The sequence below is a fragment of the Tuber melanosporum genome (assembly GCF_000151645.1).
Source record: "Tuber melanosporum whole genome shotgun sequence assembly, scaffold_67, strain Mel28".
NCBI classification, from domain to species: Eukaryota; Fungi; Ascomycota; class Pezizomycetes; order Pezizales; family Tuberaceae; genus Tuber; species Tuber melanosporum.
The window spans coordinates 311896-339658 of NW_003299114.1; the positions used below are offsets into that span (position 1 = coordinate 311896).

The following is a 27763-nucleotide window of genomic DNA, read 5'->3' on the forward strand; positions in this document are numbered from 1 at the left end:
AATCGATAGATTTTCTCTAAATAACTTTCTATTAACTCGCAGGAAGCTATTCCACCAGATTGGTAATTAATTCCTCGGTCGGCAACCCTTGGTTGCTCTCTGGGCAGTAGGTTTCAGTAACCATTGTAGTATTGGGAATTACCCCATGGCTACAACGTGTTCTGAAACCCAGTTGCAATACTCCGTGAAGTCCATTGGCTTCTTTGGTAGTATCCTTTGGAGTTCTAGACTCTTCTGGTGGATGTAAATGTATTGGTCTCTAATAGAGATTCTTTACCATTTGATATCATCTCTTTGTGCGAAAACGTCCTGTTACTTACGGCCCATGCCAAAGGTGTCATGTCTTTGAAGCCAAGTAACTCTCTGAATAGTTGACGGAATTACTCCATTCCACTTCCCAGACCTAGTAGAAGGTCCCCTCTCATATATCCTGCGAACAGGATCCGGTCAGACGGACGGCGACGACGTATATGGTATTAGTCTAATACCTTCAATTCTGTGGTAATATAGTCACAGGACGCAACTGAGATTGATATATATGATGACGCGTGGGCCCCGTAAGGGAGCTGGAGGGGGGTGTTGGAGACCAGAGATTCCGATTCCGAGTGAGGTTACCCTACTTAGAGCAGTTCCTAGGTATCGGGTTCTGGTATTCCTAACACTTTTGGAGGACTTCCTACTAATTCACACAAAGGTATTCTACCAAATTGACAATTATTCTCTCAGTTGGCAATACTTAGTTGCTCTGAGTAACAGGATTTCAATCACTGTTGCAGTATTGGAAGTTATCCTCGTAACTGTTAGGTGGAGACAATCTGATAGACTTCAGAATTGTTTAGGCTAATTGAAATTCATTTCCATAGATGGAGATTGTCTAAGAAGGCTCAGGTTCGCTCTTTTCTTTTATGACTACTAAGAGCGAAGTAAATTTGGTAAAGTAAGATAGAATCATAAAAACAATTTTGTATTGTTAAGGTCTCTTCTCCATTGCTTGATGATGTCTAAAGCTTCGAAGACACTTTGATATTTATATTCCACGTCTGTGTTCACAGACTACATTTATTTATCATACCATTATGTACCTTTCTGATTATAACTCATAACATCTGGTATTCTTGAAAGGTGCAAACATCTGGAGACCCTGAAAATCACCACACCCACTTTGCTAATTATGATATAACTAACTCGGAATCATACTGTTCCCAATAGTAGTTATCTGATCTTTAAAGTCTTTAGACTTGTGGCCTAATTCTCAAGTTGAACTGAGTTGGCTCCAATTGTCTTCATTATTGATGAAATAATCAGTTTCATCTGCGGATTGTATCTGCGAAGGTAATCATAATTGCAAACCATTTTTGGTCGCCTGACTTTAAACCTCTATAACTCCTTATCCAACCAATAAATGTCTTTTAGAAGGCTTCCTACTAATTTGCAGAAAGCTATTCTACCGGATTGACAATTATTCCCTCGGTCAACAACCCTTGGTTGCTTTGGGTAACAGGATTTCAATTACTGTTATAGTATGGGAAGTTGTCTTCATAACTACAACGTATTCCAAAATCTGGTTGCAATACTCTGTGAAGTCTAATAACTTCTATAGTAGTGTTTCTCAGAGTTCTAGACTCTTCTAGATATTGTAGGGTGGGTATGAATGTACTGGTCTCTTGCTGAGATCCTTTACCATTCAATACCATCTCTTTGTGCGGAAACGTCCCATTACTTATGGCTCATACTAAAGATATCACATTTTTGAGGCCTTGTAACATTCCAAGTAGTTGACAGATTTACTCTGTTCTACTTCTCAGACCTAGCTGAAGGTCTCCTCTTATATAACCTGCGAACAGGATCCAGTCGGACAGACAGCAGTAACATATACGGTATTATTCTGATACATTCAATTCTGTAGTATTATAGTCACAGGATGCAACTGAGATTGATATGTATGATGATGTGGGGGCCCCGTAAGGGGGCCAGAGGTGGGTGTTGGAGACCAGAGATTCCAATTCTGGGTAAGGTTACTCTACTTAGGGTGACCTCTGAGTATTGGATCTCAGTATTCCTAAGAGTAACTACAACATATTCCGAAACCTAGTTGCAACATTCTGTGAAGTCCATTGGCTTCTATGGTAGTATCCCTCAAAGTCCTAGAATATTCTGAATATTGTCGAGTGGATGTGAATGTATTAGTCTCTTGCTGAGATCCTTTACCATTCAATACCATCTCTTTGTGCAAAAATTTCCTGTTACCTACAGCTCATGTCAAAGATATTACATCTTTGAAGCCTGGTAACCTTTTGAGTAGTTGTCGGATTTACTCCGTTCTACTTCTCAGACTTAGCCAAAGGTCCTCTCTCATATGTCCCATGAACAGGACCTGGTCGGAGAGACAGCGGCGATGTATACGGTGTTAATCTGATACCTTCAATTCTGTAATATTATAGTCACAGGACACAACTGAGATTAATATGTATGATAACATATGGGCCCCATAAGGAGGCTGGAGGGAGGTATTGGAGACCAGGAATTCCGATTCTGAGTGAGGTTACCCTACTTAGGATGACTCCTAGGTATCGGATCCTGGTACTCCTAACACTTCCACAGTCTTTCCAGAAAATCCCTCTCTGTATCATGAGTCCAAACCTAATTAAGAGCTTCTGCTTAATGTCTTCTAACAGTTTCTAGACCACTCTTAGTCTTATGAATGTCAGAAAAGTGCTGGTGTAGCTTTTTCTTTATCCTCTTTCAACAGTACTCGATAGGATTGAGATCAGGGGAATTGGGTGGCCATTCCTATTAGGAATACCAGAACCCGATACCTAGGAACCACCCTAAGTAGGGTAACCCCACTCGAAATCGGAATCTCTGGTCTTCAACACCTCCCTCTGGCTCCCTTACAGGGCCCGCGCGTCATCATATATATCAATCTCAGTTGCGTCCTGTGACTATATTACCACAGAATTGAAGGTGTTAGAATAACACCATATACGTCATCGCCGTCCATCCGACCAGATCCTGTTCACAGGATATATGAGAGGGGACCATCGGCTAGGTCTGGGAAGTGGAACGGAGTGATTCCGTCAACTACTCAGAGAGTTACAAGGCTCCAGAGACAAGATACCTTTGGCATGGGCTGTAGGTAACGGGACGATTTCGCACAAAGAGATGGTATCAAATGGTAAAGGATCTCTACTAGAGACCAATACATTTACATCCACCAGAAGAGTCTAGAACTCCAAAGGACACTACCAAAGAAGCCAATGAACTTTACGGAGTGTTGCAACTGGGTTTCGGAACACATCGTAATCATGGAGTGATTCTCAATACTACAATGGTTACTGAAACCTACTACCCAGAGAGCAACCAAGGGTTGCCGACTGCGGAATTAATTACCAATCTGGTGGAATAGCTTCCTGCAAGTTAATAGGAAGTCATCCAGAGAAAATCTATTGGTTGGGTATGGAGTTACAAAGGATCGAAGTCAGATGACCTATGATGGTTGTAATGACGACCACCTTTGTAGATATAGCTGTGGATAAAACTGATCATTTTATCAATGGCAAAGACAATTGGAGCCATCTCAGTTCAACTTAAGGACTAGGCCATAAGTCTAAAGACTCTGCTAATCGGGATATTACTATTGGTAACAGCACGATTCTTAAGAAGAAATATCATAATTACCGAAGAGGATGTGATGGTTTTCAGGGTCCACAGGTGTTCACACCTTGGAAGAAAACTCGACGTCGCGAAATACGATTGAAGAAGTACATAGTTGTATGATAAATAGATTTAGTCCGTGAACACTCAGATGCAGAATATAAATATCGAAGTACCTCCTAAGCTTTAGACATCATCAAGCAACGGAGAAGAGACCTTAACAATATAATATTGTTTTTACAATTCTACCCTACTTTACCTATTTTACTTCGCTCCTAGTAGTCATAAACGAAACAAGCCAAGTTCGAGCCTTCCTAGACAATCTCCGTCTACAGAAACAAATCTCGATTAGCCTAGACAACTTTGAAGTCTATCAAGTTGTCTCCACCTAACAGTATATTGTTACATCTCCTTGTTACCAAGGCTCTCTAATTGGTTACCACTTGCATGTGTTCAATTCACACTTTCAGTGAAGTCATTGATATCACGGTCGGCCTAGATACTCTTGAAGAACTATCCCGAACCAATTCAATTTTCGAACCACCCACTAAGATTTACTTGCCATCTATCGGTCAAGTATTTTCTAGTCAGTTTGAGCTTTCAGAAGTACCATTTCTGTTACAAGAAGCTCCTTCGTGGTATACCGACCCCAACGTAGTTCCTACAGAGGAATAATTTCAAAGAATATACAAAACCTGGTATGGGCCAGCATTCAGTTGGAAACCCTTCCTTGACTGGGATACCAGCGAGGAAAGTTCTCTTAGCAGCAGGTTTTCTACTACTATACCTCTAGCATGGAGACTCAGAACTCATCCGAACTCCCATTAAGACCTATCTCCTCCTATCACATGACATGGCTAGGACACCAAGTGTCCCGCCGCATATTCTACTTAAACGGAAACCTTCCAGAACGAGGGCTTCATAGCCCATTTATGAGAAAAAGAAGCTCCCAAACGAGCAAGAGAGATGGCTCAACCTCCTAAACAGATCCTTCCAGGTGAACCAATGGATACCTCGGGAGATGATCACTCTACAAGTTTCAGTCATTCTTCCTCTCTCCCTCCCACTCTGCGGAAACCTATTGGAGGACAAGAGAACAGGGCTTACAGTGTCCCTCCATCCTCAAGAGCCCCTTCTCCCGCTTCATGATCTACCACACCACATCCAAATACCCATCCAGCAGATCTCGCAAGACTTGCCACTAGGGTAGGAATTGTCATAGGTCAAATCCGACAAGACATATCAACCAGTATTGATATGGCCAATATTGCCTTTGACACCCTATTAGCATAGTCTCAAGCCAATGCATGAGGACTGATAGCAGTCCAGCAATGATTGTTGGAAGAACAAGATATACATGACAATGACATTGCTATTATGTTATGTCAGTGTACAATGGTAGAAGTGAATGTCCGAGAGATCCAAGAAAGGATCAATAGGGAGATTGCCGCAAAATTGGCAGCACAAGATTCACAACAAGAGCATCACGAAGGGGTAATCACCCAACTGCAGTGAGAAGCTCTAGAATGAGACCTCACCCCCGAACACGCTTTCCAAGAGTTCAGAGCACAACAGACCCAACAAAATACCGCAATGCGAATCTTGATATCCAATTTGGCTGCACAGTAAGAAAGGGACTCAGAACGGTATAGCGACTTTACCCACACCATCCAGAAGGATCAAGCACACATATCCAATACCCTATCACTAGTTCTTAACAAGCTTAAGGCACTAGAGAGTGGACAACTAGATGGTCGGCACGTTTGTTGGAATCAGTCCCAGAAGAATGGGGGGAGCCTACAGAACAGGGGGAACCTGAGCAAATTCCTCCTCGAGACAAAGGGAAACAGAGAGAAGGAGAACCTCCGATTTCTATAATACCGGGCAGCAACCTGGACGATGGGAGTGATGATGGAGATGACAATAGAAAGGGAGGAAAGTGTAGAGGAGGACTATCCAGATTCAGATGGGACTAACCCCTGAACAGCATGGAACAGCTGATGTACTTGCAGAAGCATTAGCTCAAACGGTTAAATAACTGGCAGACCCGCCTCCATTTTTCGAAGCAAAGACTAGTCAATGCGTTTACCATTGGTTAACTCAGTATGTAGACTACTTCGAAGGAAACCCAAGAATCTAGGATGATGATCAAGAACGGATTATCTACACCCTGGGTAGGACAAAACGGGATTAGGTCAGTCCGATAGCCATATGGTATCGACGCGCAATGGATGGTCTCCTAGGAGAAGGACAAGACCCGGACCTATCTTCCTGGACTCGCTTTGAGCATGAATTTACTAGTCAGTATGCTCCTCTTGAAGCAGGACGAAAGGCCATACGGGATATAGAATCTGTGGAGTACAAAAATGATATTCAGACCTTCATGGGGAAAATGCATAATCTGAATCTCCACGCCTGATTAACGGGACCAGCCTGGCAAATGGCATGTGAGAGGAAGTTGCCCTCCAAGATTAGGTGGTGACTCTCCTTAAACAAGTATGATACCGATGCTGAATGGGAAAAAGCAGGAAGGGAAGCAGGAAGGGATGAGGAGGAACAACAGGAACGGGACCACCTAGACCGAGACAAATTGAAAGCGATAAGGACATCTTCAGACAAGAAACCTGCGGACAAAATTCAACCAAAGGAAAAAAGGGAAAAACCCTTCATAAAGAGAGCTGGTCCCTCCAAGAAAAGGAAACGGGGACTGGAACCCAATAAACCAGTAAAGAAATCTACTGGAACTACAAAGTTAACACATACAAACTTCAAAGCTGCCCATGAGGGAATTCCCCAGTCAACTATCGATCAAAGAAAGCAGGATTGCAATTGTACTCGTAGTGGTAAGAAAAACCACGACTACAAAACCTGCTGGTAACAAGTTCAGGTGTCTAGAACAAGGGCAGATGACTGCCCATTCAAGACACTAAGGCCTAGAAGGGTGGCAACAGTTAACCATCCCAGAAAAATCTCTGCTGCCCTTGTTCCAAGAGGTAATAAACTCTGAGAACTAGGAGATGACGAAGAGATGACTTAAGTTGTCTCATTGCTACCGACAACTATGGTGTTCAGGTAGTCTAGAAGAGACAAACTCTCTAGGAATCGAAATCAACAGCAAATTAAGGGGATGTTAAAGTGAAGAAAATGACCTTACGATCATGACCTGAGTGGGAGTACATGCGTCCTTCTTGCCACAAGGACAAGGGGATTAATAAAGAGCAATGTATGCATTGGCGGCGCCTCTATGCTTCCCAAGGGAGTGACACAAGCTCAGCCTAATGACCTAATGCATGACCATTAGGGTAGTCAGGCACATGATCTGGATACTGAAAGGTCTCTGATAAAGACCAAAGCCTAGACAGGAAATAGACAGCACCAAGGGTTCTGAAGGGAGCGACAGTAGGGCTAAGATGAAGGATCTAGAGGATAAGTGAAGCACATCTTCAATATACATGAGAAATAGGTACAAGAGCTCTAGACCTTAGCTTTAGTTACTGTTTCTTAGGTGCCGCGCTGGTACCGAACCGAACGCGATAAAGTGAGAACACTGTATACGGTTAAGCGAGGGTGGAGAATAAGCCTGGGAAGGTTATCAAAGAGACAGCCGACAAGCCCTACGCACCCGGCTTTTGTTTCCATGATATCTGGACGATGGCAGAGACCCCCTGGATTGGTTCTACAGGAAGTAAAAGTGGAAGGTATGGGAACCCCTCGGCAGGGGGTAAAGACCGCTAGTAGTAGGCTGCCCGATATACCAAGTGGAAACAAGTTTGTCTGAGGAGACCTAAATGGTCGAAACTGCATAGGCGCAGTAACAAACATCCTAGTTGTTATCAAACCTCAGACATGTCGAAACGATAAAACAATGATTCGACACCTTACCTAATAAAGCGCGCTTTTAGCACACCAAAGTCTACAAGAGATGATTGTCCTGAGGGACATTCTTACATTCACGTTATAAATCCAAATCATTAGCGCTACAAAATACGAGTACTATTAGATTCAGGATCTAATATGTTCCTGATCAACAAAGAACTCGTAAAAGAATTAAAAATCCCATTCACAGAGAGACCGAATCAGGTCAACATTCAAGGCTTCGATGGAGTATCAACTCCATAGGGAGGAAAGTTCTACAGACACCCTATTTGGCTTGAAATAGGATGAAACAAACACATGTCTGAAGTTGCGTGCGAAATCGCAGCAGCAGCAGGCGATTACAGGATGATAATCCCTTTGGGGTGGTGGCATTCAGAGTACCGCCTATCCAACATTGGAGAACCTACAAAATGGGAATTTCGGGACTCTAAATGCAAACACTGGGTGGAAGAAGAGGATGAAGGAATTGCGGATATGTTCGAATACGATGAAACTGTCGCTTGGGATGAGAATGCGATCCAAATAGGAAAAATCGGAGTTGCAGAAAATCCTAATGAGATCAACTTCGATTCCGTTCCAAAACACTACTGAAAATTCAAGAAATTATTTCTCCCACAAACGGCGACAAAGTTAGCCGCTAGGAGAACCTTTGATCATGAAATACAATTAGTCGAGGGAGCGAAACCCTCTTAGGGACCTATTTATCCTCTGTCTGATAAACAACTTAAGTTGTTACGAGAATACCTTGATGATATGTTACGACAAGGAAAGATCACAAAGAGCCAATCGCCTTTTGGTGCTCCAATTCTCTTTACACTAAAGGCAGACGGAAGACTACAACTAGTAGTAGACTACCAAAACCTGAATAAGATAACCATCTTGAACAAATACCCACTACCATTAATGTCGGAGTTACGTGATCGCGTGGCAGGAGCTAGCATCTTCTCCAAAATTGATTTAAAAGATGGCTACAATCTCATCTGAATCAAAGGAGGGGATGAATGGAAAACCGCTTTTCGATCGCATTATGGACATTACGAGTATAAGGTCATGGCTTTTGGATTAGCCAACACTCCAGCTACATTTCAGGACATGATAAATTAGGTCCTTCGGGAATATCTAGATCAAGGAGTCATATGTTATTTGGATGACATTCTCATTTATTCCAAAAATGAGAAGGAACATATCGAGCTGGTAACAAAAGTGTTACAACGATTAACAGATTTCCAGCTCGTAATATCAATAAAGAAATCTTTCTTCCACGTTAAAAAAGTAGAGTTCTTAGGCTACATGATAGCCATCAATGGGGTATCCATGAGTACCCGAAAGGTGGATTCAGTATTAAACTGGAAATCACCTATGTCGGTTAAAGAAGTCCAAATATTTCAAGGATTTGCTAACTTCTACCAACATTTTATAGAAAACTTCTCTAAAATTTGCGCTCCTATTACAGAAACATTGAAAGGTAATCCAAAGAAGTTCTGGTGGGGTCCAGAACAGGAAAAGGCGTTCCAGTAGCTTAAAAGAAGATTTGCTTCGGCCTCAATTTTGCACCATTTCTTCCCGAAAAGAGAAACAGTGGTGGAAACAGATGCTAGCAACTTTGCCTTGGGCTGCATCCTATCCCAGTTTGTGGAAAAAGGACTACATCCTGTAGCTTTTCATTCCCGCATGCTGAATTCCACAGAGCGAAATTATGAGATCCACGACAAAGAACTATTGGCGATATTGGAAGCTTTTAAAGAATGGCACCAATACCTGATTGGAATTGAGAAACCTATAGCTGTGTACACTGATCACTAACACCTCCAATATTTCCTCACCTTGAAGGTCTGAAGCGGACACCAAATCCGTTGAGCGCAGAAGTTAGTGGATTACAACTTCAGAATTGTTTACCACCCAGGAACGAGAGGGGGAAAACCTGATGCACTCAGTCAACGACCAGAGTACCGTTCTGAGGAGGGAGCTGCACATCGCGAACAAGCGATATTGAAACCTGAATATTTCCAAATTAGTTCAGTAACAAAAACTGCAAAAGGGGAAATTCAAATATGCTTAATAGCAGGCAGCAAAACAAATGATACAAGTATAGGTGATATACAGGAAACTCCTAACTGGAACAACTCAGACTCGGTAATTCGAGTAAAATGGTTAGATACCAGGGTAAGATTACCAACTAAAGGCTCAAGAATGGCAGCAGGCTATGATCTCTACATAATGCAGGAAACCACAGTCCCAGCACGAGAACGGTTAGTTGTTGGAACTGGTATTGCAATTGGCATACCGACCGGAACGTATGGAAGGATTGCTCCTAGAAGCGGACTTGCAGTCAAAAGCGGTATCTCTACCAGTGCTGGCATAATTGATGCAGATTATACCGGTAAACTCAAAGTACTACTATTTAACCATCGAGATGCAGACTGTCACATCAAGGCCGGTGATCGAATTGCTCAACTAGTAATAGAAAAAATTAATACTGCAGAGATGATGGAAATAGATAACCTACAGAATACCGAAAAAGGTACATCAGGATTCAGCAGCACAGACATCGCAACAAGGGCTATTACTATCCGAGAATTAGAGCCGGTAGTCACCCAACTACATGCGTCAATAAACCAAAATACACATTGGTATGATACAACCGAAGTGCCCAAACAAACACTTATGACTAGCGCCATACTGGCCCATAAGGAACTAAAGAAATTCAACCCAGAATTTCTGGAGCAAGTCCTAAAAGCCATCCCAGACGATAGAGAATAGCTTAAAAGAAGAAATGAGTTAGAAAACTTACGAGACCACGGTAAACCTTTCCCAAAAGACTGGACCTTATTCGACGAGTTGCTTTACCACAAGCAAAGACTATTCGTACCAAAAAGCCAGAATCTTTATACAACAATAGCTGAAGGATGTCACGACGCTAAAATAGCAGGACACTTCAGGCAAGAAAAAACCCTTGAGATAATTATGAGAGATTTTTATTGGAAAGGCCTGGCAGATTGGGTAAATGATTATGTACGGTCGTGTGATGATTGTCAACACAACAAATCCCCACAACACGCAAAGTATGGTCTACTACAGCCGCTGTCAATACCCTATGCAGCATGGGCATCAATTTCAGTTGACTTTATTACACAGTTACCCCAAAGTCAAGGATGCACCCAAATCATGGTGGTAGTTGACCGATTCACAAAGATGGCTCACTTCATCGGATTGGAAGAAACAGCCACCGCAAAAGATGTGGCAACAGACTTTACAAAGGAAATATGAAAACTACATAGTTTACCAACAGAAATTGTCTCAGATATGGATTCAAAGTTTGCAGGAGAATTCTGGGAACTCCTATGCAAAAACACTTAATATAAAAAGGAGGATGTCTACAGTGTACCATCCTCAAATGGACGGACAAACTGAGCGAACCAACCAAGTGCTGGAAGGTTACCTGCGAAGTTTTGTCAACTATGATCAGGATGACTGGTACCAACTGTTACCTCTAGCCGAACATGCTTACAACAATTCGGTAACCAATGCACACAGGATGACACCCTTTTAAGCAAAATATGGATTCCATCCACAAACTGAATGGATGAAGGAATGTGAGGCGGAAAATCCAAGAGCCAAACTATATGCAAACTGGATAAAAACGATCCACGAGTAAGCAAGAGAATTACTCCAGCAGATACGAGAAGCTATGACCAAATACTACGATAGGAAGACCAAGAAGCAACCTGACTTCAAAATTGGCGATAAAGTAATGTTAAACGCAAAGAACATTCGTACATGCCGAAAGTCGAAGAAATTAAGTCCTAAATTATATGGACCATGTGTGATCTTAGAGAAACGAGGAAACCGTACCTGCAAACTTAATATCTCGGACCGATGGAACATACACCCAGTATTCCACGTATCTCTATTAGAACCATACAGAGAGTCGGTACGCACGAACTGACAACAACCTCTCAGACAGCCCGAGGAGATTGAGGGCGACTTACAATGGGAAATAGAGAAAATTGTAAGAAGCGAGTTACGCTCTTACAGAAAGAGAGTACGTGGTCGCTACCAAGAGGTATGTGAACTATGGTACTTTGTCAAATGGCAATAATGTTCTGAAGATGAGAACACCTGGGAACCTGCTGCTGGTATGGATAATGCGAGGGAAATGGTGGATGAATTTCACCGTGATAATCCGGAAATGCTAAGGCAGGCAGAGGAAGGACAATAAGATAAAGATTTTCCTACCGTGGCTAAGTAAACATGGAAGGTTTTTTACCCTACTCTCATCGGGTCCAAAAGGAGTTAATGTTTAAAAATTTAATAGTTAAATTATGTGTATATTTATTTTTTATTGTTATGTACCAAAAAGGCATTCAGGGCGAAGGCTTAAGAGGAGGGAGCTAATGTTAGGAATACCAGAACCCGATACCTAGGAACCACTCTAAGTAGGGCAACCCCACTCGGAATCGGAATCTCTGGTCTCCAACACCCCCCTCCGGCTCCCTTACAGGGCCCGCGTGTCATCATATATATCAATCTCAGTTGCGTCCTGTGACTATATTACCACGGAATAGAAGGTGTTAGAATAATACCATATAGGTCGTCGCCGTCCCTCCGACCGGATCCTGTTCACAGGGTATATGAGAGGGGACCCTCGGCGAGGTTTGGGAAGTGGAACGGAGTGATTCCGTCAACTACTCAGAGATTTACTTGGCTCTAAAGACAGGATACCGTTGGTATGGGCTGTAGGTAACGGGATGTTTTCGCACAAAGAGATGGTATCAAATGGTAACGGATCTCTACTAGAGACCAATACATTTACATCCACCAGAAGAGTCTAGAACTCCAAAGGACACTACCAAAGAAGCCAACGAACTTCACGGAGTGTTGCAACTGGGTTTCGGAACACGTCATAATCATGGGATAATTCTCAATATGTAACGATCCCCCTTCAGATAGTTAGTTCTTGGCGACGGGGAACGATACTTATCTTTTCTTTCCCTTTCTTTCTTTGTCTTACGATAGCCCTAGGCCTCTGCCTATGTTACCGATAGGACAAGACCTTTGTCTTCTATCGGAAACACCTATCGTAAGCTTTCTCTAACTCGTCTTTGTAACGAGTGCTTCTTGGCGTAATGATAACGTTGCAATAAGGATAAGGATCGTAAAGGTGTTTTTATATTCGTTAAAGTAATATGTAGGAAAAGTACTTAGAACAAAGCGTGAAGAACCTATCTTCCTCGGCTGCATCGGCCTCCTTATATAGTGTTCTTCCCGCCTTTAGTCATGTGACCTAAAGTGGTCACATGTGCTAAACTAAATCACAACAAACTAGTCATGTGACTAAAGTGATCACAAGCTCAAAACCGATGACCTCCTAGCGAGGTTATGTACTAAACTCATAAACCAATCATAACGCAATAAACAAGTCATATGACTCGACTGAGTCATATGCACGAAGCCCATGACATCATAATGAGGTCATGTGCAAAACATAAATCATATGCACAAGGCTTGCCTGTAAGGCACACTCGTAAGGCATACTCGGCAGGCACATGTCCCATGACTCATACTTGAGCCATGTGCGAAAGCATCACAAATCCCACACATAACTAATCATATAACCCGAATAGGTCATATGCGTGAAACAATAACATACCTGTGACTCATAACCATGTATCACGTGAAAAATCCTTTCCTCGCTAAGCCACGCTCGTGACATTAGCTCCCCTCCCCCTAAGCCTGAGTCCCATCAGGCTTTTTCTCCCAGTTTCAATAGTTCCCGTCCTGCCGAGCGCATGGTCCTTCTCAGCTTGTGGAACTTTTCGTCTGCCGTCCTCCATCTGACCCTTACCAATTCCAGAGTCAGATTCGCCATCTCGATCTTCTGCCGCTGATTGTCGTTCAGCTGTCTAAGCTCCGCGATCGTTTTGTCGTTTGCCGAAATTGTGGCCTCGGCTTGGCCCAGTTGTTCTCGGAGTCCCTGGATCTGCCTGTGTAGGCTCCTGACATCCGGTTCCGTGTCTGCCAAGGAGTTTTGGGCCCCTTCCTCCTTGGACCACGTCCTCGCGGCCCATGCCTTTCTGGCATCTTCTCCTTCCAACTCTTTTCGGCTCCCATTCTTCTGCGGGTAGAATCCAGCAGATATTTTTTGTGCCCTGTGCATCCTGCATCCATTTCTGAAGCATTGGCAACAATGCTTCAGGACGTGGTCTGGGCATGGGCCACGCTTTCGGCATTCTCTCGGGAACCATCCCAAGCCTTCCTTGTCACCAAAGTGTGTTTGGCAACCGTCATCGTAGCATACCGTCCATGACATGGCGTTATGCTGTGCTTGTCTTTCCCTTTCCTTGAGTTCTTCATCAGTTGGCCCCATGAATGAGTGTTCGGGGCTGGTGGGTATGATTTGGTGGGGGCTATCGCCCCAGCCCTCGTATTGCTGCAATAGCGCGGGAGTCTTTCCCTCGCTTTTGTCTTGGTTGAACGTGATCGTCACCTGGGCAAGGCTTGCCTGGGTATCGCTGGTGGAAGGTTGAGATGGCATCTTGTGCGTTTTCGAAGTTGTGCGCGAAGTACCAAGTTTTATCGTGTTCAGGAGAGTATCCTGTCCACTTGGCTCGGTATTGGAGGTGACAGTGGAAGAAGCGGGAATCGACTATTTCGTCGAGTTTGTATTCTGGTTCTCCGTCGAGTTCGATCGGAGGGGGAGGAATAAGTGTTTGTGAAGGAAACTTATTGTCGTTGTGTAATTCGAGGAGTGAGATGTGGAATGTATTGTGTATTCGCATTGAGGGGGGAAGGTCGAGTTTATAAGCTCGGCTGCCCACTTTTTCCAATATCCTGAAGGGTCCAATTTTCTTGTAGTCCAGTTTCTTTGATAGTTGTGTCGTATGGATATTGCGTGGTATTAGCCATACTATGTCTCCCGGTTGTATGTTTGGATCTGGTCTTTGGTGCTTATCGTATTGTTCTTTTTGCCATTGTTGTGCTTGACTCATCTCGTATTGTAAGGTTTCGTGTAGTTTTCCCATATCCACTTTCTCCGGTATCACATCATTAATCGTATAATATGTGGTCTGACTTTGTGGATATTGTCCGTAATTCGCGAAGAAGGGTGTCGTGCCAATTGTTTCTTGCTTTCCATTGTTGTATGCGAATTCGGCCATCAATAACAGCTTGTACCAATCATCTTGCTGATAGTTGACATAGGCCCTTAAATATTGTTCGAGTATCGCATTTACCTGTTCCGTTTGTCCATCTGTTTGTGGGTGGAACGCTGTGCTCATTCTGTTTTGATAGTTCCCATTTCTCCGGTTACTTTCTTCCATAGTCCCGATGTGAATAGTGTTCCTCAATCGGTAATGATATTCTTTGGGAGGCCGTGAAGTCGAAAGACCTCTCGGAAGAATGTTTGTATAAAATCCCTCGTGTTGATGTCTTTTCTAACCAGAATGAAATGACTCATTTTGGTCAGGCGATCCACCACGACCAAGATGCTATCGCAATTTTCCGATGTTGGTAGGTCTGTGATGAAATCCATAGTAATTGTTTCCCATAGTTGTTCGGGGACTTCATTTGATTTTAGTAATCCATATGGTGCGTGTTTAGCCGTTTTCGTTCTCTGGCATATGTTGCAGTTTTTGACATATCGTTTGACATCTTCGCGCAGTCCTGGCCAATAGAATGATCTCATGATGAATTCTGTGGTTGTAGCCATTCCTCCGTGTCCTGCCGTTCGGATATCATGGTGTTGTCGTATGATGTCCGTCCTTATCTCCTCTTCTTCCGGGATCCATTGTTTTCCATCGTACCACATATTTCCGTCCTTCCATTGGCATAACCCCTGTGCAATTCCTTTCATCTCCTTTTTTCCTTCTTCTAAGGCTTCTCTTATTGCCTGGATTGTTTTGTCTTTCTCGTTTGCATTCTCAATTCCTCTTTCCTCCTTTGATGTGAATTGGATAATCTCCATAACCTCGAAGTACGTTTTTGGTAATAGGGTCCGTGTTTTTTGTTTGATCCTTTGGTCTTCTTTCGTTTGTGGTTTGTCGCTTGCAATCCTTGTGAGAGCATCTGGCTTTCCGCTCTCTTTTCCTGGTCGGTATTCGATTTTGAAGTTGTATTTGCTAAGGTGCTCCATCCATCTTATCTGGCAGTTGTTCAATTCTTTCGTGGTCATGAACGGGACCAGGTTCTTGTGGTCAGTTAGAACTCGGACTGGATCGTCGTTGTTCGAAACGTATCTTCTCCATTCTTTTAATGCTTGAACTATTGCTAATAGTTCTTTGTTTGCAACATCGTAGTTGCACTCTGCGGGGGTCATTGTCTTGGATCGATAGGACACTGGCCTCCATTTTCCATCGTCGCATTGTTGCGATAGTATGCCTGAGCATACATATTTTAAGGCGTCCGTTTCAATCATTGTCCTTCGGTTTGGGTTGAAATAGACCAATATGGGTGCCGATGTTTGATGCATTCGTATTGTATCATATGCTTTTTGTTCTGTTTCTCCCCATTCCCATTTCTTGTCTTTTTTCATTAGGTTATAGAGTGGTTTTGCAAGTCTGCTAAACCTCTCTATGAACCTTCGATAAAAGTTGCAGAATCCCATAAAGCATTGAACATCTGTTTTGTTGTTTGGTTTGGCCCAATCCCATATGGCTACTGTTTTAACAGGGTCGACCTTAACCCCACTTCGATTGATAATAAATCCAAGGTATTCTGTTTCTTCCTTGTGGAATTCTCATTTTGTTGGTTTGATCTTCATTCCTGATCCTTGTATTGCCGCCATGATATTGCTGATGTCTTTTTGGTGTTGTTGTATGTTTTCCGAGTATATGAGTACATCGTCCAGGTATACGATGCAACATATGTCGAGGTACTTATTAAGTACCCTGTTGATCCATCTCTGGAATGAAGCCGGTGCGTTGGTTAGTCTGAAAGGCATAACCAGGTATTCGAACATTCCGTATCTGGAGGCGAATGTAGTCTTCCATTCGTCTCCTGCCTTGATGCGTATATTGTGGTATGCGTCTTTGATGTCGAGTTTGGTGAAATATTTTGCTGATCGTAGTCTGTCCAGTGCTTCTCCAATCAAGGGTAGTGGATATCGGTCTTTCTTGGTAACCGAATTGAGGGCCCTGTAGTCCACGCAGAGTCTCATTTTTCCGTCTTTCTTTTTGACAAATAGTATTGGAGATCCTCCTGACACGAAAGAGTCTCGGATCCATCCTCTCTTTAGGTTCTGCTCGATATACTTCCTAAGTTCTTCGAGCTCTGCTTCCCCTAGGGGGTATAACTTTTTATAGGAAATTTCTTTTGTTTTTCCTGTTTTTTCGTCTTTGTCCAGCTGAATTTCGTGGTCGATTCCTGGTCTTCGAGGTGGTAGCTCCGTAGCCTCCTCTTCTTGGAATAGATTTGTGAATTAGTGATATTCTTTTGGAACCAATTCTTTCCATCCCTTTTTGCTTTGATATTTCTTGTCCTGGATTGCTAGTTCTGTGCTGATGTTGATTTTTGCTAGAACTGCTTTCTTGTCTTCGTATGTCCATTTGAGAATTCCTGTGGTATCTCCTCTTCGATAATATTGTCCAAAGGCTTGTGCTGTAATCTCTTTGATCTCAATTCTTTTTGTTGTATCGAGCTGGTTTTGGTCCGTACTTCCAAATCCCTTGTTTCCTCTCATGGTTTCTTCTAGTTGATCTACTTCATGCAGATCCTCATTGTTGATTTTTTCGATTATCAACTGTGTGATTCGATCGCCTTTCTCGACTTGGTAGTCCTCTTGAGCTAGGTTGGCTAGGACCACTTTGATTTCACCGGTATAGTCGACGTCGATCACTCCTGCCATAGTCATGAGTCGGTGTTTGACTGCTAGACCACAGCGGGGTGCTATTCGTCTATAGGTGCCTTCTGGGAGTCCAATGGCTATTCCCGTTGCTATCGTTGCCTGCCCGTTGGCAGGTATCTTGATTGCTTTGTTGGCATATCGGTCGTGTCCTGCTGCCCCTTTGGAACCCTTGGTAGGCACTTTTGCCTCTTGGTCCAGTCTTTGTATCCGGACCCTTTTGTCTTGCCGCATCTCGGCAAACTTTGCATGCAAAGTTTCTTCTTCCGCTTCTCGTATTGGTTTGGAGTAGACTACAGGTGAACTGTTGAGACATTGTGTCGCACATAGTTCACCTGTAAACGTCATCTTGTTCTCGTTCCAATCGATTGTTGGATTATGCTTCCATAACCATGGCATCCCTAGGACTATCTCATGGTTCTTTAGATCTGCCACTTGAAAGGTTGCCATTTCCCTATGGCTGTCAATGTCCATAGGTACTGTCACCGTATGGGTTATAGGACCCATAGCGCTTAGCATTCCATCCACTAGGTAGACTTGTCTTGCTTTCTTCACTTGTTTGGTGTGGAGGCCGTATTTGTTGCATATTTCTTTGTCAATGAAGTCTTCAGTGGCCCCCGAGTCGAGCATTGCATATATTGTTGTTTCTTCTCTTTCTCTGTTGTATATCTTCGTTTTAATCATCACATGATCCCCATCTCCTTCTCCTCTTTGCGTGTATAGTGCCGTGTAGTAGTTCGCTAATTTGATGGGTTTTCCAGGTCCACATCTTGGGTCTCCCAGACCACCGTTTACTGGGGACCCTCTTCGTTTTCCGCCGGTGAATCCTCTGCTATCATTTCGCGGATGTTTCTTCTTTTCTGATTTTGGAAACGATTATTTCCAGTAGCTCTGTTTCCCTGGTATCCGTTGTCCAATCGGCTTCTGCATTCTTGTATCCGATGCCCTGCTTTTCCACACCTTAGGCATAGTTTCCCATTCATCCTTCTGGCGTATTCTTCTTTAGACAGGTTCAGAGCAGGCCCTGCTCTTGATTTGTCCAATTTCATTAGTTCGCCTGGTGGTAACGCTCAACTTTCTCCTCGAGGTACTTGCAGTTTGAAGGTCCCATCCACATTCCTGGATGATTGGACCACCCTATGTGCTATAGTATTTTCCGAGTTGCTCCGAACCATGTTTAATTTGCTTTCTTTGTCGATTACCCATCTTGCAAATCGTTCGGCTGTCATATAGCGTAGGTCAGAGATTCCCCATGCCTCTCGGAGTCTCTTACTGCGGTTTCTCAGGAGGATGATGTAGAGAGTCGCGTCATCAAACTCGGCCTCGTATTCCAACAGTCGACATTCGTTCCAGTATGCTGAGAATGTTTGTTTTCCTTGCTGGAGTTTTTCTAGCTTTCGTCTTGCTGTTTCTTTGGCGTTGGGGTCTCCAAATTGTTCAAAGAGTGTCGCCTTGAACTCTTCATACGTGACCCATTCCCTCTGTTTCCTTCCATCTTGAAAGGGCATGATCCATTGTCCCGCGAGTCCTCTGAGTAGAGATTCCATATAAGGAATCTTGATTTCATCATGGTGATCTCCGTATCCCTTAACTGCAAAATATCCCTCGCATTGCGCTAAGAATATTCGTAGCTTATCTTCGGCTTCTTCGTATGTGTCGGGCTCCTTTGCTTTTGGTCGTTGGACATTTCCTTGCCCTGTATTTCGCGTGGCTGCAAGAAATGCCTGAAACTGATTTTCAGTCATTCCAAGTATGCTGGTTCCTGGTGCCGGAGCAGTTGGGGCCGGTGGCCCAGGTACTGCGGATCCCGACATTCTCTCGGGTCGTGGCGTTCCAGCAGGAGAGCTATCGACTGGTGATCCTTTCTCTGGAGTTACTGGGCTTGCTGCTCTCGAGGGTTCTGCTGAGACGTGATCTAGGGCATCGCTGAATCCTCCTAGATTAAGATTTTGATCGTCGATGTCAATATCTCCTTCCCGATCTGGGTTGAAGGATGCCGTCTTGTATCGTTTGGCGTCACACTTAGGTGACGCTTTGTAATGTAATGATCCCCCTTCAGATAGTTAGTTCTTGGCGACGGGGAACGATACTTATCTTTTCTTTCCCTTTCTTTCTTTGTCTTATGATAGCCCTAGGCCTCTGCCTATGTTACCGATAGTACAAGACCTTTGTCTTCTCTCAAAAACAACTATCGTAAGCTTTCTCTAACTCGTCTTCGTAACGAGTGCTTCTTGGCGTAATGATAACGTTGCAATAAGGATAAGGATCGTAAAGGTATTTTTATATTTGTTAAAGTAATATGTAGGAAAAGTACTTAGAACAAAGCTTGAAGAACCTATCTTCCTCGGCCGCATCGGCCTCCTTATATAGTGTTCTTCCCGCCTTTAGTCATGTGACCTAAAGTGGTCACATGTGCGAAACTAAATCACAACAAACTAGTCATGTGACTAAAGTGATCACATGCTCAAAACCCATGACCTCCTAGCGAGGTTATGTACTAAACTCATAAACCAATCATAACGCAATAAACAAGTCATATGACTCGACTGAGTCATATGCACGAAACCCATGACCTCATAATGAGGTCATGTGCGAAACATAAATCATATGCGCAAGGCTTGCCTGTAAGGCACACTCGTAAGGCATACTTGTCAGGCGCATGTTCCATGACTCATACTTGAGCCATGTGCGAAAGCATCACAAATCCCACACATAACTAATCATATAACCCAAATAGGTCATATGCGTGAAACAATAACATACCTGTGACTCATAACCATGTGTCACGTGAAAAACCCTTTCCTCGCTAAGCCACGTTCATGACACAATACTACAATGGTTACTGAAACCTACTACCCAGAGAGCAACCAAGGGTTGCCCACCATGGGATTAATTACCAATCTGGTGGAATAGCTTCCTGCGAGTTAATAGGAAGTCATCCAGAGAAAGTCTATTGGTTGGCTATGGAGTTACAAAGGATCAGAGTCAGACGACCTACGATGGTTGTAATGATGACCACCTTTACAGATATAACTGTGGATAAAACTGATCATTTTATCAATGGCAAAGACAATTGGAGCCATCTCAGTTCAACTTAAGGACTAGGCCATAAGTCTAAAGACTCTGCTAATCGGGATATTACTATTGGGGACAGCACACTTCCTAAGAAGAAATATCATAATTACAGAAGAGGGTGTGATGGTTTTCAGGGTCCACAGGTGTTCGCACCTTGGAAGAAAACTTGACGTCACGAAGTACGATTGAAGAAGTACATAGTTGTATGATAAATAGATGTAGTCCGCGAACACTCAGACACGGAATATAAATATTGAAGAGCCTCTCAAGCTTTAGACATCATCAAGCAACAGAAAAGAGACCTTAACAATATAATATTGTTTTTACAATTCTACCCTACTTTACCTATTTTACTTCGCTTCTAGTAGTCATAAACAAAATGAGCAAAGTTTGAGCCTTCCTAGACAATCTCCGTCTACAGGAACGAATCTCGATTGGCCTAGACAACTTTGAAGTCTATCAAGTTGTCTCCGCCTAACAATTCCATAACCTGTATGTTGTTTTCCTCAAATCAAGCTATAGTATCCTTTGCAGTATATATCTTTGAACCATCCTGCTGAAATATAGGATCCCCAACTGTGTCCTCCACCTCCTGCCAGGTATCAACTAAATGATCTTCTAAAACTCCAATATATACAAATCTGTTCATACTCTTCTCAAAAATGGGAATCAAAGAACCTTTATTTTTAGCCCAAATACAAGCCCATACCATTAGCTTTATCCTAGGACCTTTTGTAACCCCATGAATACTGTCCTTGTACCACTTTTCCTCAGGTATTCTGAATATCCAAATACTCTTAGGATCTTTGGACTTTTCAATCATGCATTCATCACTAAAGATGACACCCTTAAAGTCCTCCTTTGTCCAATCCTTATACTCCATACTCTAAGCTAATCTCTTGATAGCATGCTCATCTGGCAGAAGAGCTCTCTTCCTTGCTCTCTACTTTTTTATATTGACTGATGCCAAAGCTCTCTTGACAGTACTCAGAGAGACATATAGTACAACATCATTGTGCAATTCTGACAGGGTTTGGCGACCCACCTTCTTGGACTCTCTGGCTAGGTAGCGGCAGATTGTGTTATCGATAATTTCATGTCTTCCTAGTGTTGGAAGGTTTTTCTCATCACCCCTCTTTTGATAGCACTTATGAAAACTGAGAACTGTACTCTTTGAACCGTTTAAGAGCTTTCCAATTTCAGCAAAAGAGAATTCTTTTTTTCTCAGAGTTGTCCTTTCTCAAAGTCTGAGAGATGGCCGGTCTTTTCAGAAGGCATTGTTGAGGGGTGGTTGATCAGTGGGATGGGTTTTTTTGAGGTGTTGTTCGGTTACCACGGATTGGACGAAACAATTTGACCTAGTACTATATGTTGTCGTAGCGCCCGCCCGAGTTCCAACCAAAGTCTAGTATATCATACCTACAATACCTTTCCTCGACTGCAATGGGAGTAGAAATATTAGACCCTAGCATCCCGCTTTAGGCTTGAATTTTCCCTCCTTTGTGTTCCTCTTCTAGGCCGTATCGATGCTAACCATGCTGGGTTGTGGAGTGGATAGGCCATGCACTCCGTAGGGTTTTTTTTTTTGTCATTCATCTTGCTGCGCTAGATGACATGGTAGGGAAGTGAGATGGAGGGGAGAACGAATAGAAGAGGGAGGCGAACAATGGACTGAAAATATGGTGGCTAACATGAATTTTGGTCCACCCCCCGTCCCTTCTACCGGAATCACGCTATCAAACCCCTGGGACTTGTAATATATTGTACTCGTACTAGTATTACCATCTATGCTCTCGAAATTGTAATACAAGCTCTACACTCAGAAGCAACTCCCTGTGCCCACAGACCCCTTGGGAACACGGGAAAAAATAGGTCGCCAAAGGACCTGTTTTCCCCCCCGGACTTACGATCATACTTTATCACTCGTTTGTAAGAAAATACCCCCTTCAGGTAGAAACTACCGTAGGCAAATGAATATGTTCCGACAAAAATCCAGTCCCAAGCTCAAGTGTGAAACAAAAGGGAAAAATGCTAGCCTTCCGCAAATACGCACATAACAGGTAAAAAAAAAAAAAAGCTGAACTTAGGAGTAAACTACTTTCCCGCCCAGCCAAGGAAGTAGATGAAAAGAGTCTGAAAGTGAAGAAATGAAAAGAATTCCCGGGTGTATTGGCGATCCGACAGACAATACCTAATGTCCCAATCCTTTAACATATGCATCATAGCCCGCCTTGTCCATGAGTGTCTCAATCTCCTTTGAGTCTTTAACTTCAATCTTGCAAATCCACCCATCGTCCTCGGCACCACCACCGTTGATCAACCCGGGATTTCTCACGAGCTCAGCGTTAGCCTCAACAACGGTGCCGGACACGGGCGAGAAAATGTCGGATGCGCTCTTGACAGACTCGATAGCGCCAATGGCGTCCCCTGCCTCCACCCCGTCACCCTCAACCGGGAGCTCGACGTATACAACATCGCCAAGGGCAGTTTGGGCGTAATCGGTGATGCCAACGGTAGCTGGTAGTTCTGTGTCAGTCTGTGATTACTTGATGGGGGGGCGGTGGGAGTAGGAACCAATGTTCCTGTTAGAGTCGGGCAGAAGGACCCATTCATGGTCCTGGGTGTATTTCCTGGTCACTGTCACATTTCCAATTAGCCCAACTTTCTCTTTCTCCTACTTCCTCGATTTTACTCTGTCAGAACGGCAAGATTTTGGGACTGGGCTGTGACGAACAGAAATAATTTCCCACGGTAAAGTTCCTTCTGCGAACTACTGCTCTTGCGGTATAGGTTGGTTTAAAGGCCGGCCTGGTGAGCATGGAACGGAGGAGGGAGGTCATTTCGGATGAAGTTTGTACAGGATGTGATGAAATTGAGGTTATTATTATTATGTGTGGAAGGGGGATTGTATGGGCGGGATTGGGTTGGGTAGGCTTTTGGAACCCGAGTTCTGATTCAAGGAGGAAGGGGGAGGAGAGCAAAGGGAACAAAAATGAACCCGCTGTGTGTATGACCCGCCTCCAAAGCCGGGAAAAGGATTGTATCACGTGTGTGGGGCATGCAACTCAACCGTCAGTGGCGGCATGTTGGCGAGGTCCAGGGAAATCCTATGATACTGTAGTAAGAACTTACCCGACCCAGCGTAAAAGTCATCGTATCGTACTTCCCCCCAACTACATTCAGCAAACAACCACCCCACCCTCCAACCAGCGGACCTATCCGACCTTACACAGTCCTCCCAAAAAATGCTTTACGAACTCGTCGCTGTGGTATATCATTCCCAATTCCTCTCCCCCCTTTCGTACACCCGCTAATAAATACCCAACACTCACAGGTCCGGACAAGCTCCCTCAATGAAATCAAGGAAATCGCTAAATCCGCTGGCATGACGGTACTACAAAACGGCGGAGTCGTCCGCGGATACACATACTGGGAGAAACTCATGCTCCCAACCCGCCGACGCGCGCACTTGGTCTATCACACCCATGGCCAATACTTCATCATGAGGTTCGATTCAAACTCGCCGACGCAGCACTTGATCCAGCGCACACTACGATTGGATCCCCGGATGATCAGTTTCAGCGTTGTCAAGATGGGGACAAAGTTGAAAGACGTTGCGAAGGTCAAGGGGAAGACTTGGGATTTGGATCTGGGCGTCTGAGATGATGGTGAATAAGGGGGCGGCAGTGGATGTATTATACGTCTCGGCAAACAAGACTTTAGACGGCTGGGCTTTTTTCTTTGCTACGGCGTCTGGCTTGTGGGAATTAAGGGAGGAAACTGGGTTGAGATGATATCTCTCTTCAAACATCGCATAGCGAGAATAAACGGCGTACGAACGTTAAGATCGAATACCACTGAAGACCTCTGTAATGTCTGTAAATCTATATAAAAAGCTGAATTTTTATTCTAAAGTGGACCCATTTCTCCGGCGGCCCCGGACCAATCCCAAACTGCAAAAAATGAAAAATGAAAAATGAAATTGAAATAAAAGATACGAAAGAAGGAAAAAAAGAGAAAAGCACAAGAATAGAGTAATTGGTACCCCACCCTTAAAAACAAACCACCGTACAAGCAAGAGCCCACCTAATGCCGGCATTATGAAGAAACATCTCGTAAACAAACCATGCTTCTTAAGATAAAAAAAGAGAAAACCCGTCTGATGAAAACCATCTATGAATGCCGCTCAAAAGACACCCAATAACAACCCCACAGCTAGAACCCCATACCGACGTAACCCAGAAAAGAAATATCAAAGGTACAAACCCTCCCCGGAAAGTAGATATAGGAAGAAATAAAGAGTGAAAGTCACATACTACCAGTTTCTCCACCCCCCGATGGCAAATACACAAATTCCATAGAAAAGAAATATGGAATTCCCCAAAATAATCAGGCTCACAAGACGAATCAAGACTGACATGACAAAAATACAAGAGATGATCATTGAAAAGAAACCTGTAGGTGAATACAAGAAAAGAAAGAAAGTCATGAGCTACTATAGATATAATAATAGCGATATGCCACATAAACTCGCCATACAGGCGAAGAAAGAGTGTTAACAAATCAAATGAAGATGTGGTCAAATAGGCCATATTCAAGCCTACTTCAGTGGTGCAGAACTGCTATTTGCCCTCAGGACATTGGGGCAGTTGGTTGGTCCCAGCGTGCCGTGTTCAGAGATGACGGCTTTGATATACTTGGCCGGAGTGGTGTCAAACATAAAACTAGAGAGGCTGGTAGTGGACTGGTTACGCCATCCCCCGAAGACCCCGCCGTTATCGCAATTGTTGTCAGGGGCAATTATATCGGTGTCACCTATTCGCACATTATCAGTATAAATAAGGCAGAAATGTAAGCATTATTACCAAATTCATTTCCAATAATTCCACCCGAGGTGAACTTCTCTGAGAACTTGATGCTCTCACAGCAAACGATCACAGGGATCCCTTTCTGAGAGGCAGAGCGGGCAATCATGGAACATCCAGCACGTGAGTAGAGAGACCCATTAGCCTGAAGGGAATGAGCCCCCAGAAGAACTCTTGTGACACCGCCCATATATTGTTCGACGAGTACCATTTTGATATACTCAACATCAACCCCAGCTCTCACCAACGTAGTTAACGAATTCTTTCCTTCGAATAAATGACTGCTATCTGCGACAAGCACTTTGAAGCTCATTCCGCGAGAATGTGCTTCGAGTAGAGACCTCTCAATCACTGAAGACTTGGAGAAGGTAAGAATCGTATCACCATCGCTGATGTAACGACCGGCAGTGGTATTCACGATCACCTCACTAGCAGCAGTAATACGTTCGCGAATAAAAACATCAATCTTCTCACAGAGGAGCTTCTTCGCTGCTTCTTCCGAGAGCTCGGGGGAAATAGCGGCAATTTCTGTCTTAAGCCAGCGAATAGAGTTTCCCAAAGCAGTCGACATAGGACGCGCTGAGATGAGGTAATCGATCTGACGAGAGAAGTAGTGGCCAGGAAGGTGACGACTTATAGTTGCCCCGGCGGGGCATTCATAATCATTAATTAGCTATGATAGAGTGGTTAGATGGCTGTCAAGTCTTCGTTCTCGGGAGCAAAAACGAGTGATATACTATGATGAGGGTAACAAAGGAACTTACTCGTTTCATCGCCAACATAAATCCCAAACACCGGGCACTACTTCCGACAAGAATGAATTGATTCATCTGCACACCCAATGTAAGGATTGCGGGGTGAACATCGGGATGGGCATTGTTTATCCCGAACACAGGCTTCTTCTTTTTCTCATGCTGCTCAATCTCCAACTCTTTCATAAGACCCGGAAGATCCTTATCCCTTGTCCCGAGAACGGTCTCCTGTTCTCTTCCTCCAGCGGGAATTTTGCTGGGCTGTTGGCTATAAATGGTCTTGACAATACCAGAGTCGTGGGCCACAGTGGGCTGGACTCCCTTTTTCCCCTTACCCTGAACCTCCTTCTTGGGTGGTTGAGGTTTTTGCGGGCGCTGAGGAGTAGCAGGAGTATTAGATTTAGCTTGTTGACGACGATCGGCTTTCTCTCGCTTTCTCTTTTCTTTGAGCTCCTTGGCTGAAAGCTTTCCGGGCTCGGTTGGAGCGGATGACGTTTTCATTGAGCTTGATGCAGAAGGAGCTGAGTTTTCTTGCGGGGGCTTCTTTTGCGCACCGGCCGGGGGAGTTCTGGTACCAAAGGCCTTAAGGACAGCAGCCTCTGTTACGGCGTCCGCAGGTGAGTCACAGTTATTTTCTCCAGACATATCACCCAAAGACCGAAAGCAAGAGATAAGAGAATAGGATTGTAGCCTTCGTCTAACGTTTTTGTGGAAGGAGGAAAGGGGGGTGGAAGTGGTCTTAGAAACGAGAGTGTCTGAGGGTTATGGCGGGGTGGTGGGGTTGTTTGTAGAAGTAGATTTTTTGGGGATGAGATTCATAGAACCTGAGGCTTGGCGTCCCATCTCCTAAAACACTTCCGGTATCATACTCAAAGGGTATCATACCGGTACTCGAGCATCATATTATTATCATACATACTCTGGAGAATATCATAACAATTTAATGCCAAGCCCTTGTTCTGAGCCCTGCAATTTAGACTATTGTTTTCGAACATTGGTATGATAATATTATTATGATAATTATGATACAAGGTGGGATCAAAAAAGTGATAGGGCACAAGCGCAAAAATGGCAGATTTCACACCAAGATGTTATGATTCCACGGAGAAAAATCTACAAAAACACAAACCCTCATAGAACCATTGAAAACAGTAATAAGATCATCTTCTATATACAAACGTCCACTCATTTCCCAACTCCTCAAGAGTGGTACCAGTATGCTATTAAACTTTCAAATATTGCCAAGACTCAGTTTTCCCACAAAAAAACAACAATCTTGGTGTGATTTCGAAGAAATTTTTGTTCCCTTTTACTGCTCCAGAGAATTTTGATTCCACTTGTATTAGACTACAACATGGCTGAACTTGCGGCTAACTTGATCCGAATTCCTAAATTTGGAATACCCAGTTCTTGAGAGCTTATAACACCGGTAGGCTTTCCTCTAGTAAAATTATTTAATTCGGAAATTAGAACCAATCCATAATTTCTGTTCTTGTTTAAGTTCATGCAGGAACTCAGTGTTTTAGTTAGGGTTAGAATTGAAGTTGTGGCGTGGTATCATCCAACTTTATCAAATAACCCACGGTATCATACTTCATGATTCCAATTGTTATTTTTGAGCATGTTGACGAGATAAAGATAGGATAAACCCCATTAGAGGCTTTGAAAAGAGATTCTCTATAAAATTGCCAGAGGGGTTTTTT

The 27763-nt window shown here is 43.6% G+C and overlaps 3 protein-coding genes; 1 reads left to right on the forward strand and 2 right to left on the reverse strand.

Annotated features, from left to right (window-relative positions):
- Window positions 1–22456: 22456 nt before the first annotated feature.
- GSTUM_00010165001 (uncharacterized protein) lies at window positions 22457–23380 on the reverse strand. XM_002841104.2 has 2 exons: window positions 23018–23380; window positions 22457–22979 (listed from the first exon to the last, which is right to left on the reverse strand). Exons 1-2 carry the CDS (start codon window positions 23054–23056, stop codon window positions 22635–22637), a joined length of 384 nt encoding a protein of 127 aa, XP_002841150.1. The 5' UTR covers window positions 23057–23380; the 3' UTR covers window positions 22457–22634.
- A 283-nt stretch (window positions 23381–23663) lies between these two features.
- Window positions 23664–24295, forward strand: GSTUM_00010166001 (mitochondrial 37S ribosomal protein YmS16). XM_002841105.2 has 2 exons: window positions 23664–23712; window positions 23778–24295. Exons 1-2 carry the CDS (start codon window positions 23689–23691, stop codon window positions 24102–24104), a joined length of 351 nt encoding a protein of 116 aa, XP_002841151.1. The 5' UTR covers window positions 23664–23688; the 3' UTR covers window positions 24105–24295.
- A 531-nt stretch (window positions 24296–24826) lies between these two features.
- On the reverse strand, window positions 24827–26797 carry GSTUM_00010167001 (uncharacterized protein). XM_002841106.2 has 3 exons: window positions 26073–26797; window positions 25309–25981; window positions 24827–25258 (listed from the first exon to the last, which is right to left on the reverse strand). Exons 1-3 carry the CDS (start codon window positions 26703–26705, stop codon window positions 25044–25046), a joined length of 1521 nt encoding a protein of 506 aa, XP_002841152.1. The 5' UTR covers window positions 26706–26797; the 3' UTR covers window positions 24827–25043.
- Between the last annotated feature and the right edge of the window lie 966 nt (window positions 26798–27763).

Coding starts and splice junctions, on each gene's coding strand:
- GSTUM_00010165001 (XM_002841104.2), bottom strand. CDS start 23,056: ATGAATGGGTCCTTCTGCCCGACTCTAACAGGAACATTG. Junction 22,980..23,017: donor CGACTCTAACAGGAACATTG/GTTCCTACTCCC, acceptor AAGTAATCACAG/ACTGACACAGAACTACCAGC.
- GSTUM_00010167001 (XM_002841106.2), bottom strand. CDS start 26,705: ATGTCTGGAGAAAATAACTGTGACTCACCTGCGGACGCCGTAACAGAG. Junction 25,982..26,072: donor TTATGTTGGCGATGAAACGA/GTAAGTTCCTTT, acceptor ACTCTATCATAG/CTAATTAATGATTATGAATG. Junction 25,259..25,308: donor AATTATTGGAAATGAATTTG/GTAATAATGCTT, acceptor ATGTGCGAATAG/GTGACACCGATATAATTGCC.
- GSTUM_00010166001 (XM_002841105.2), top strand. CDS start 23,689: ATGCTTTACGAACTCGTCGCTGTG. Junction 23,713..23,777: donor TTTACGAACTCGTCGCTGTG/GTATATCATTCC, acceptor CAACACTCACAG/GTCCGGACAAGCTCCCTCAA.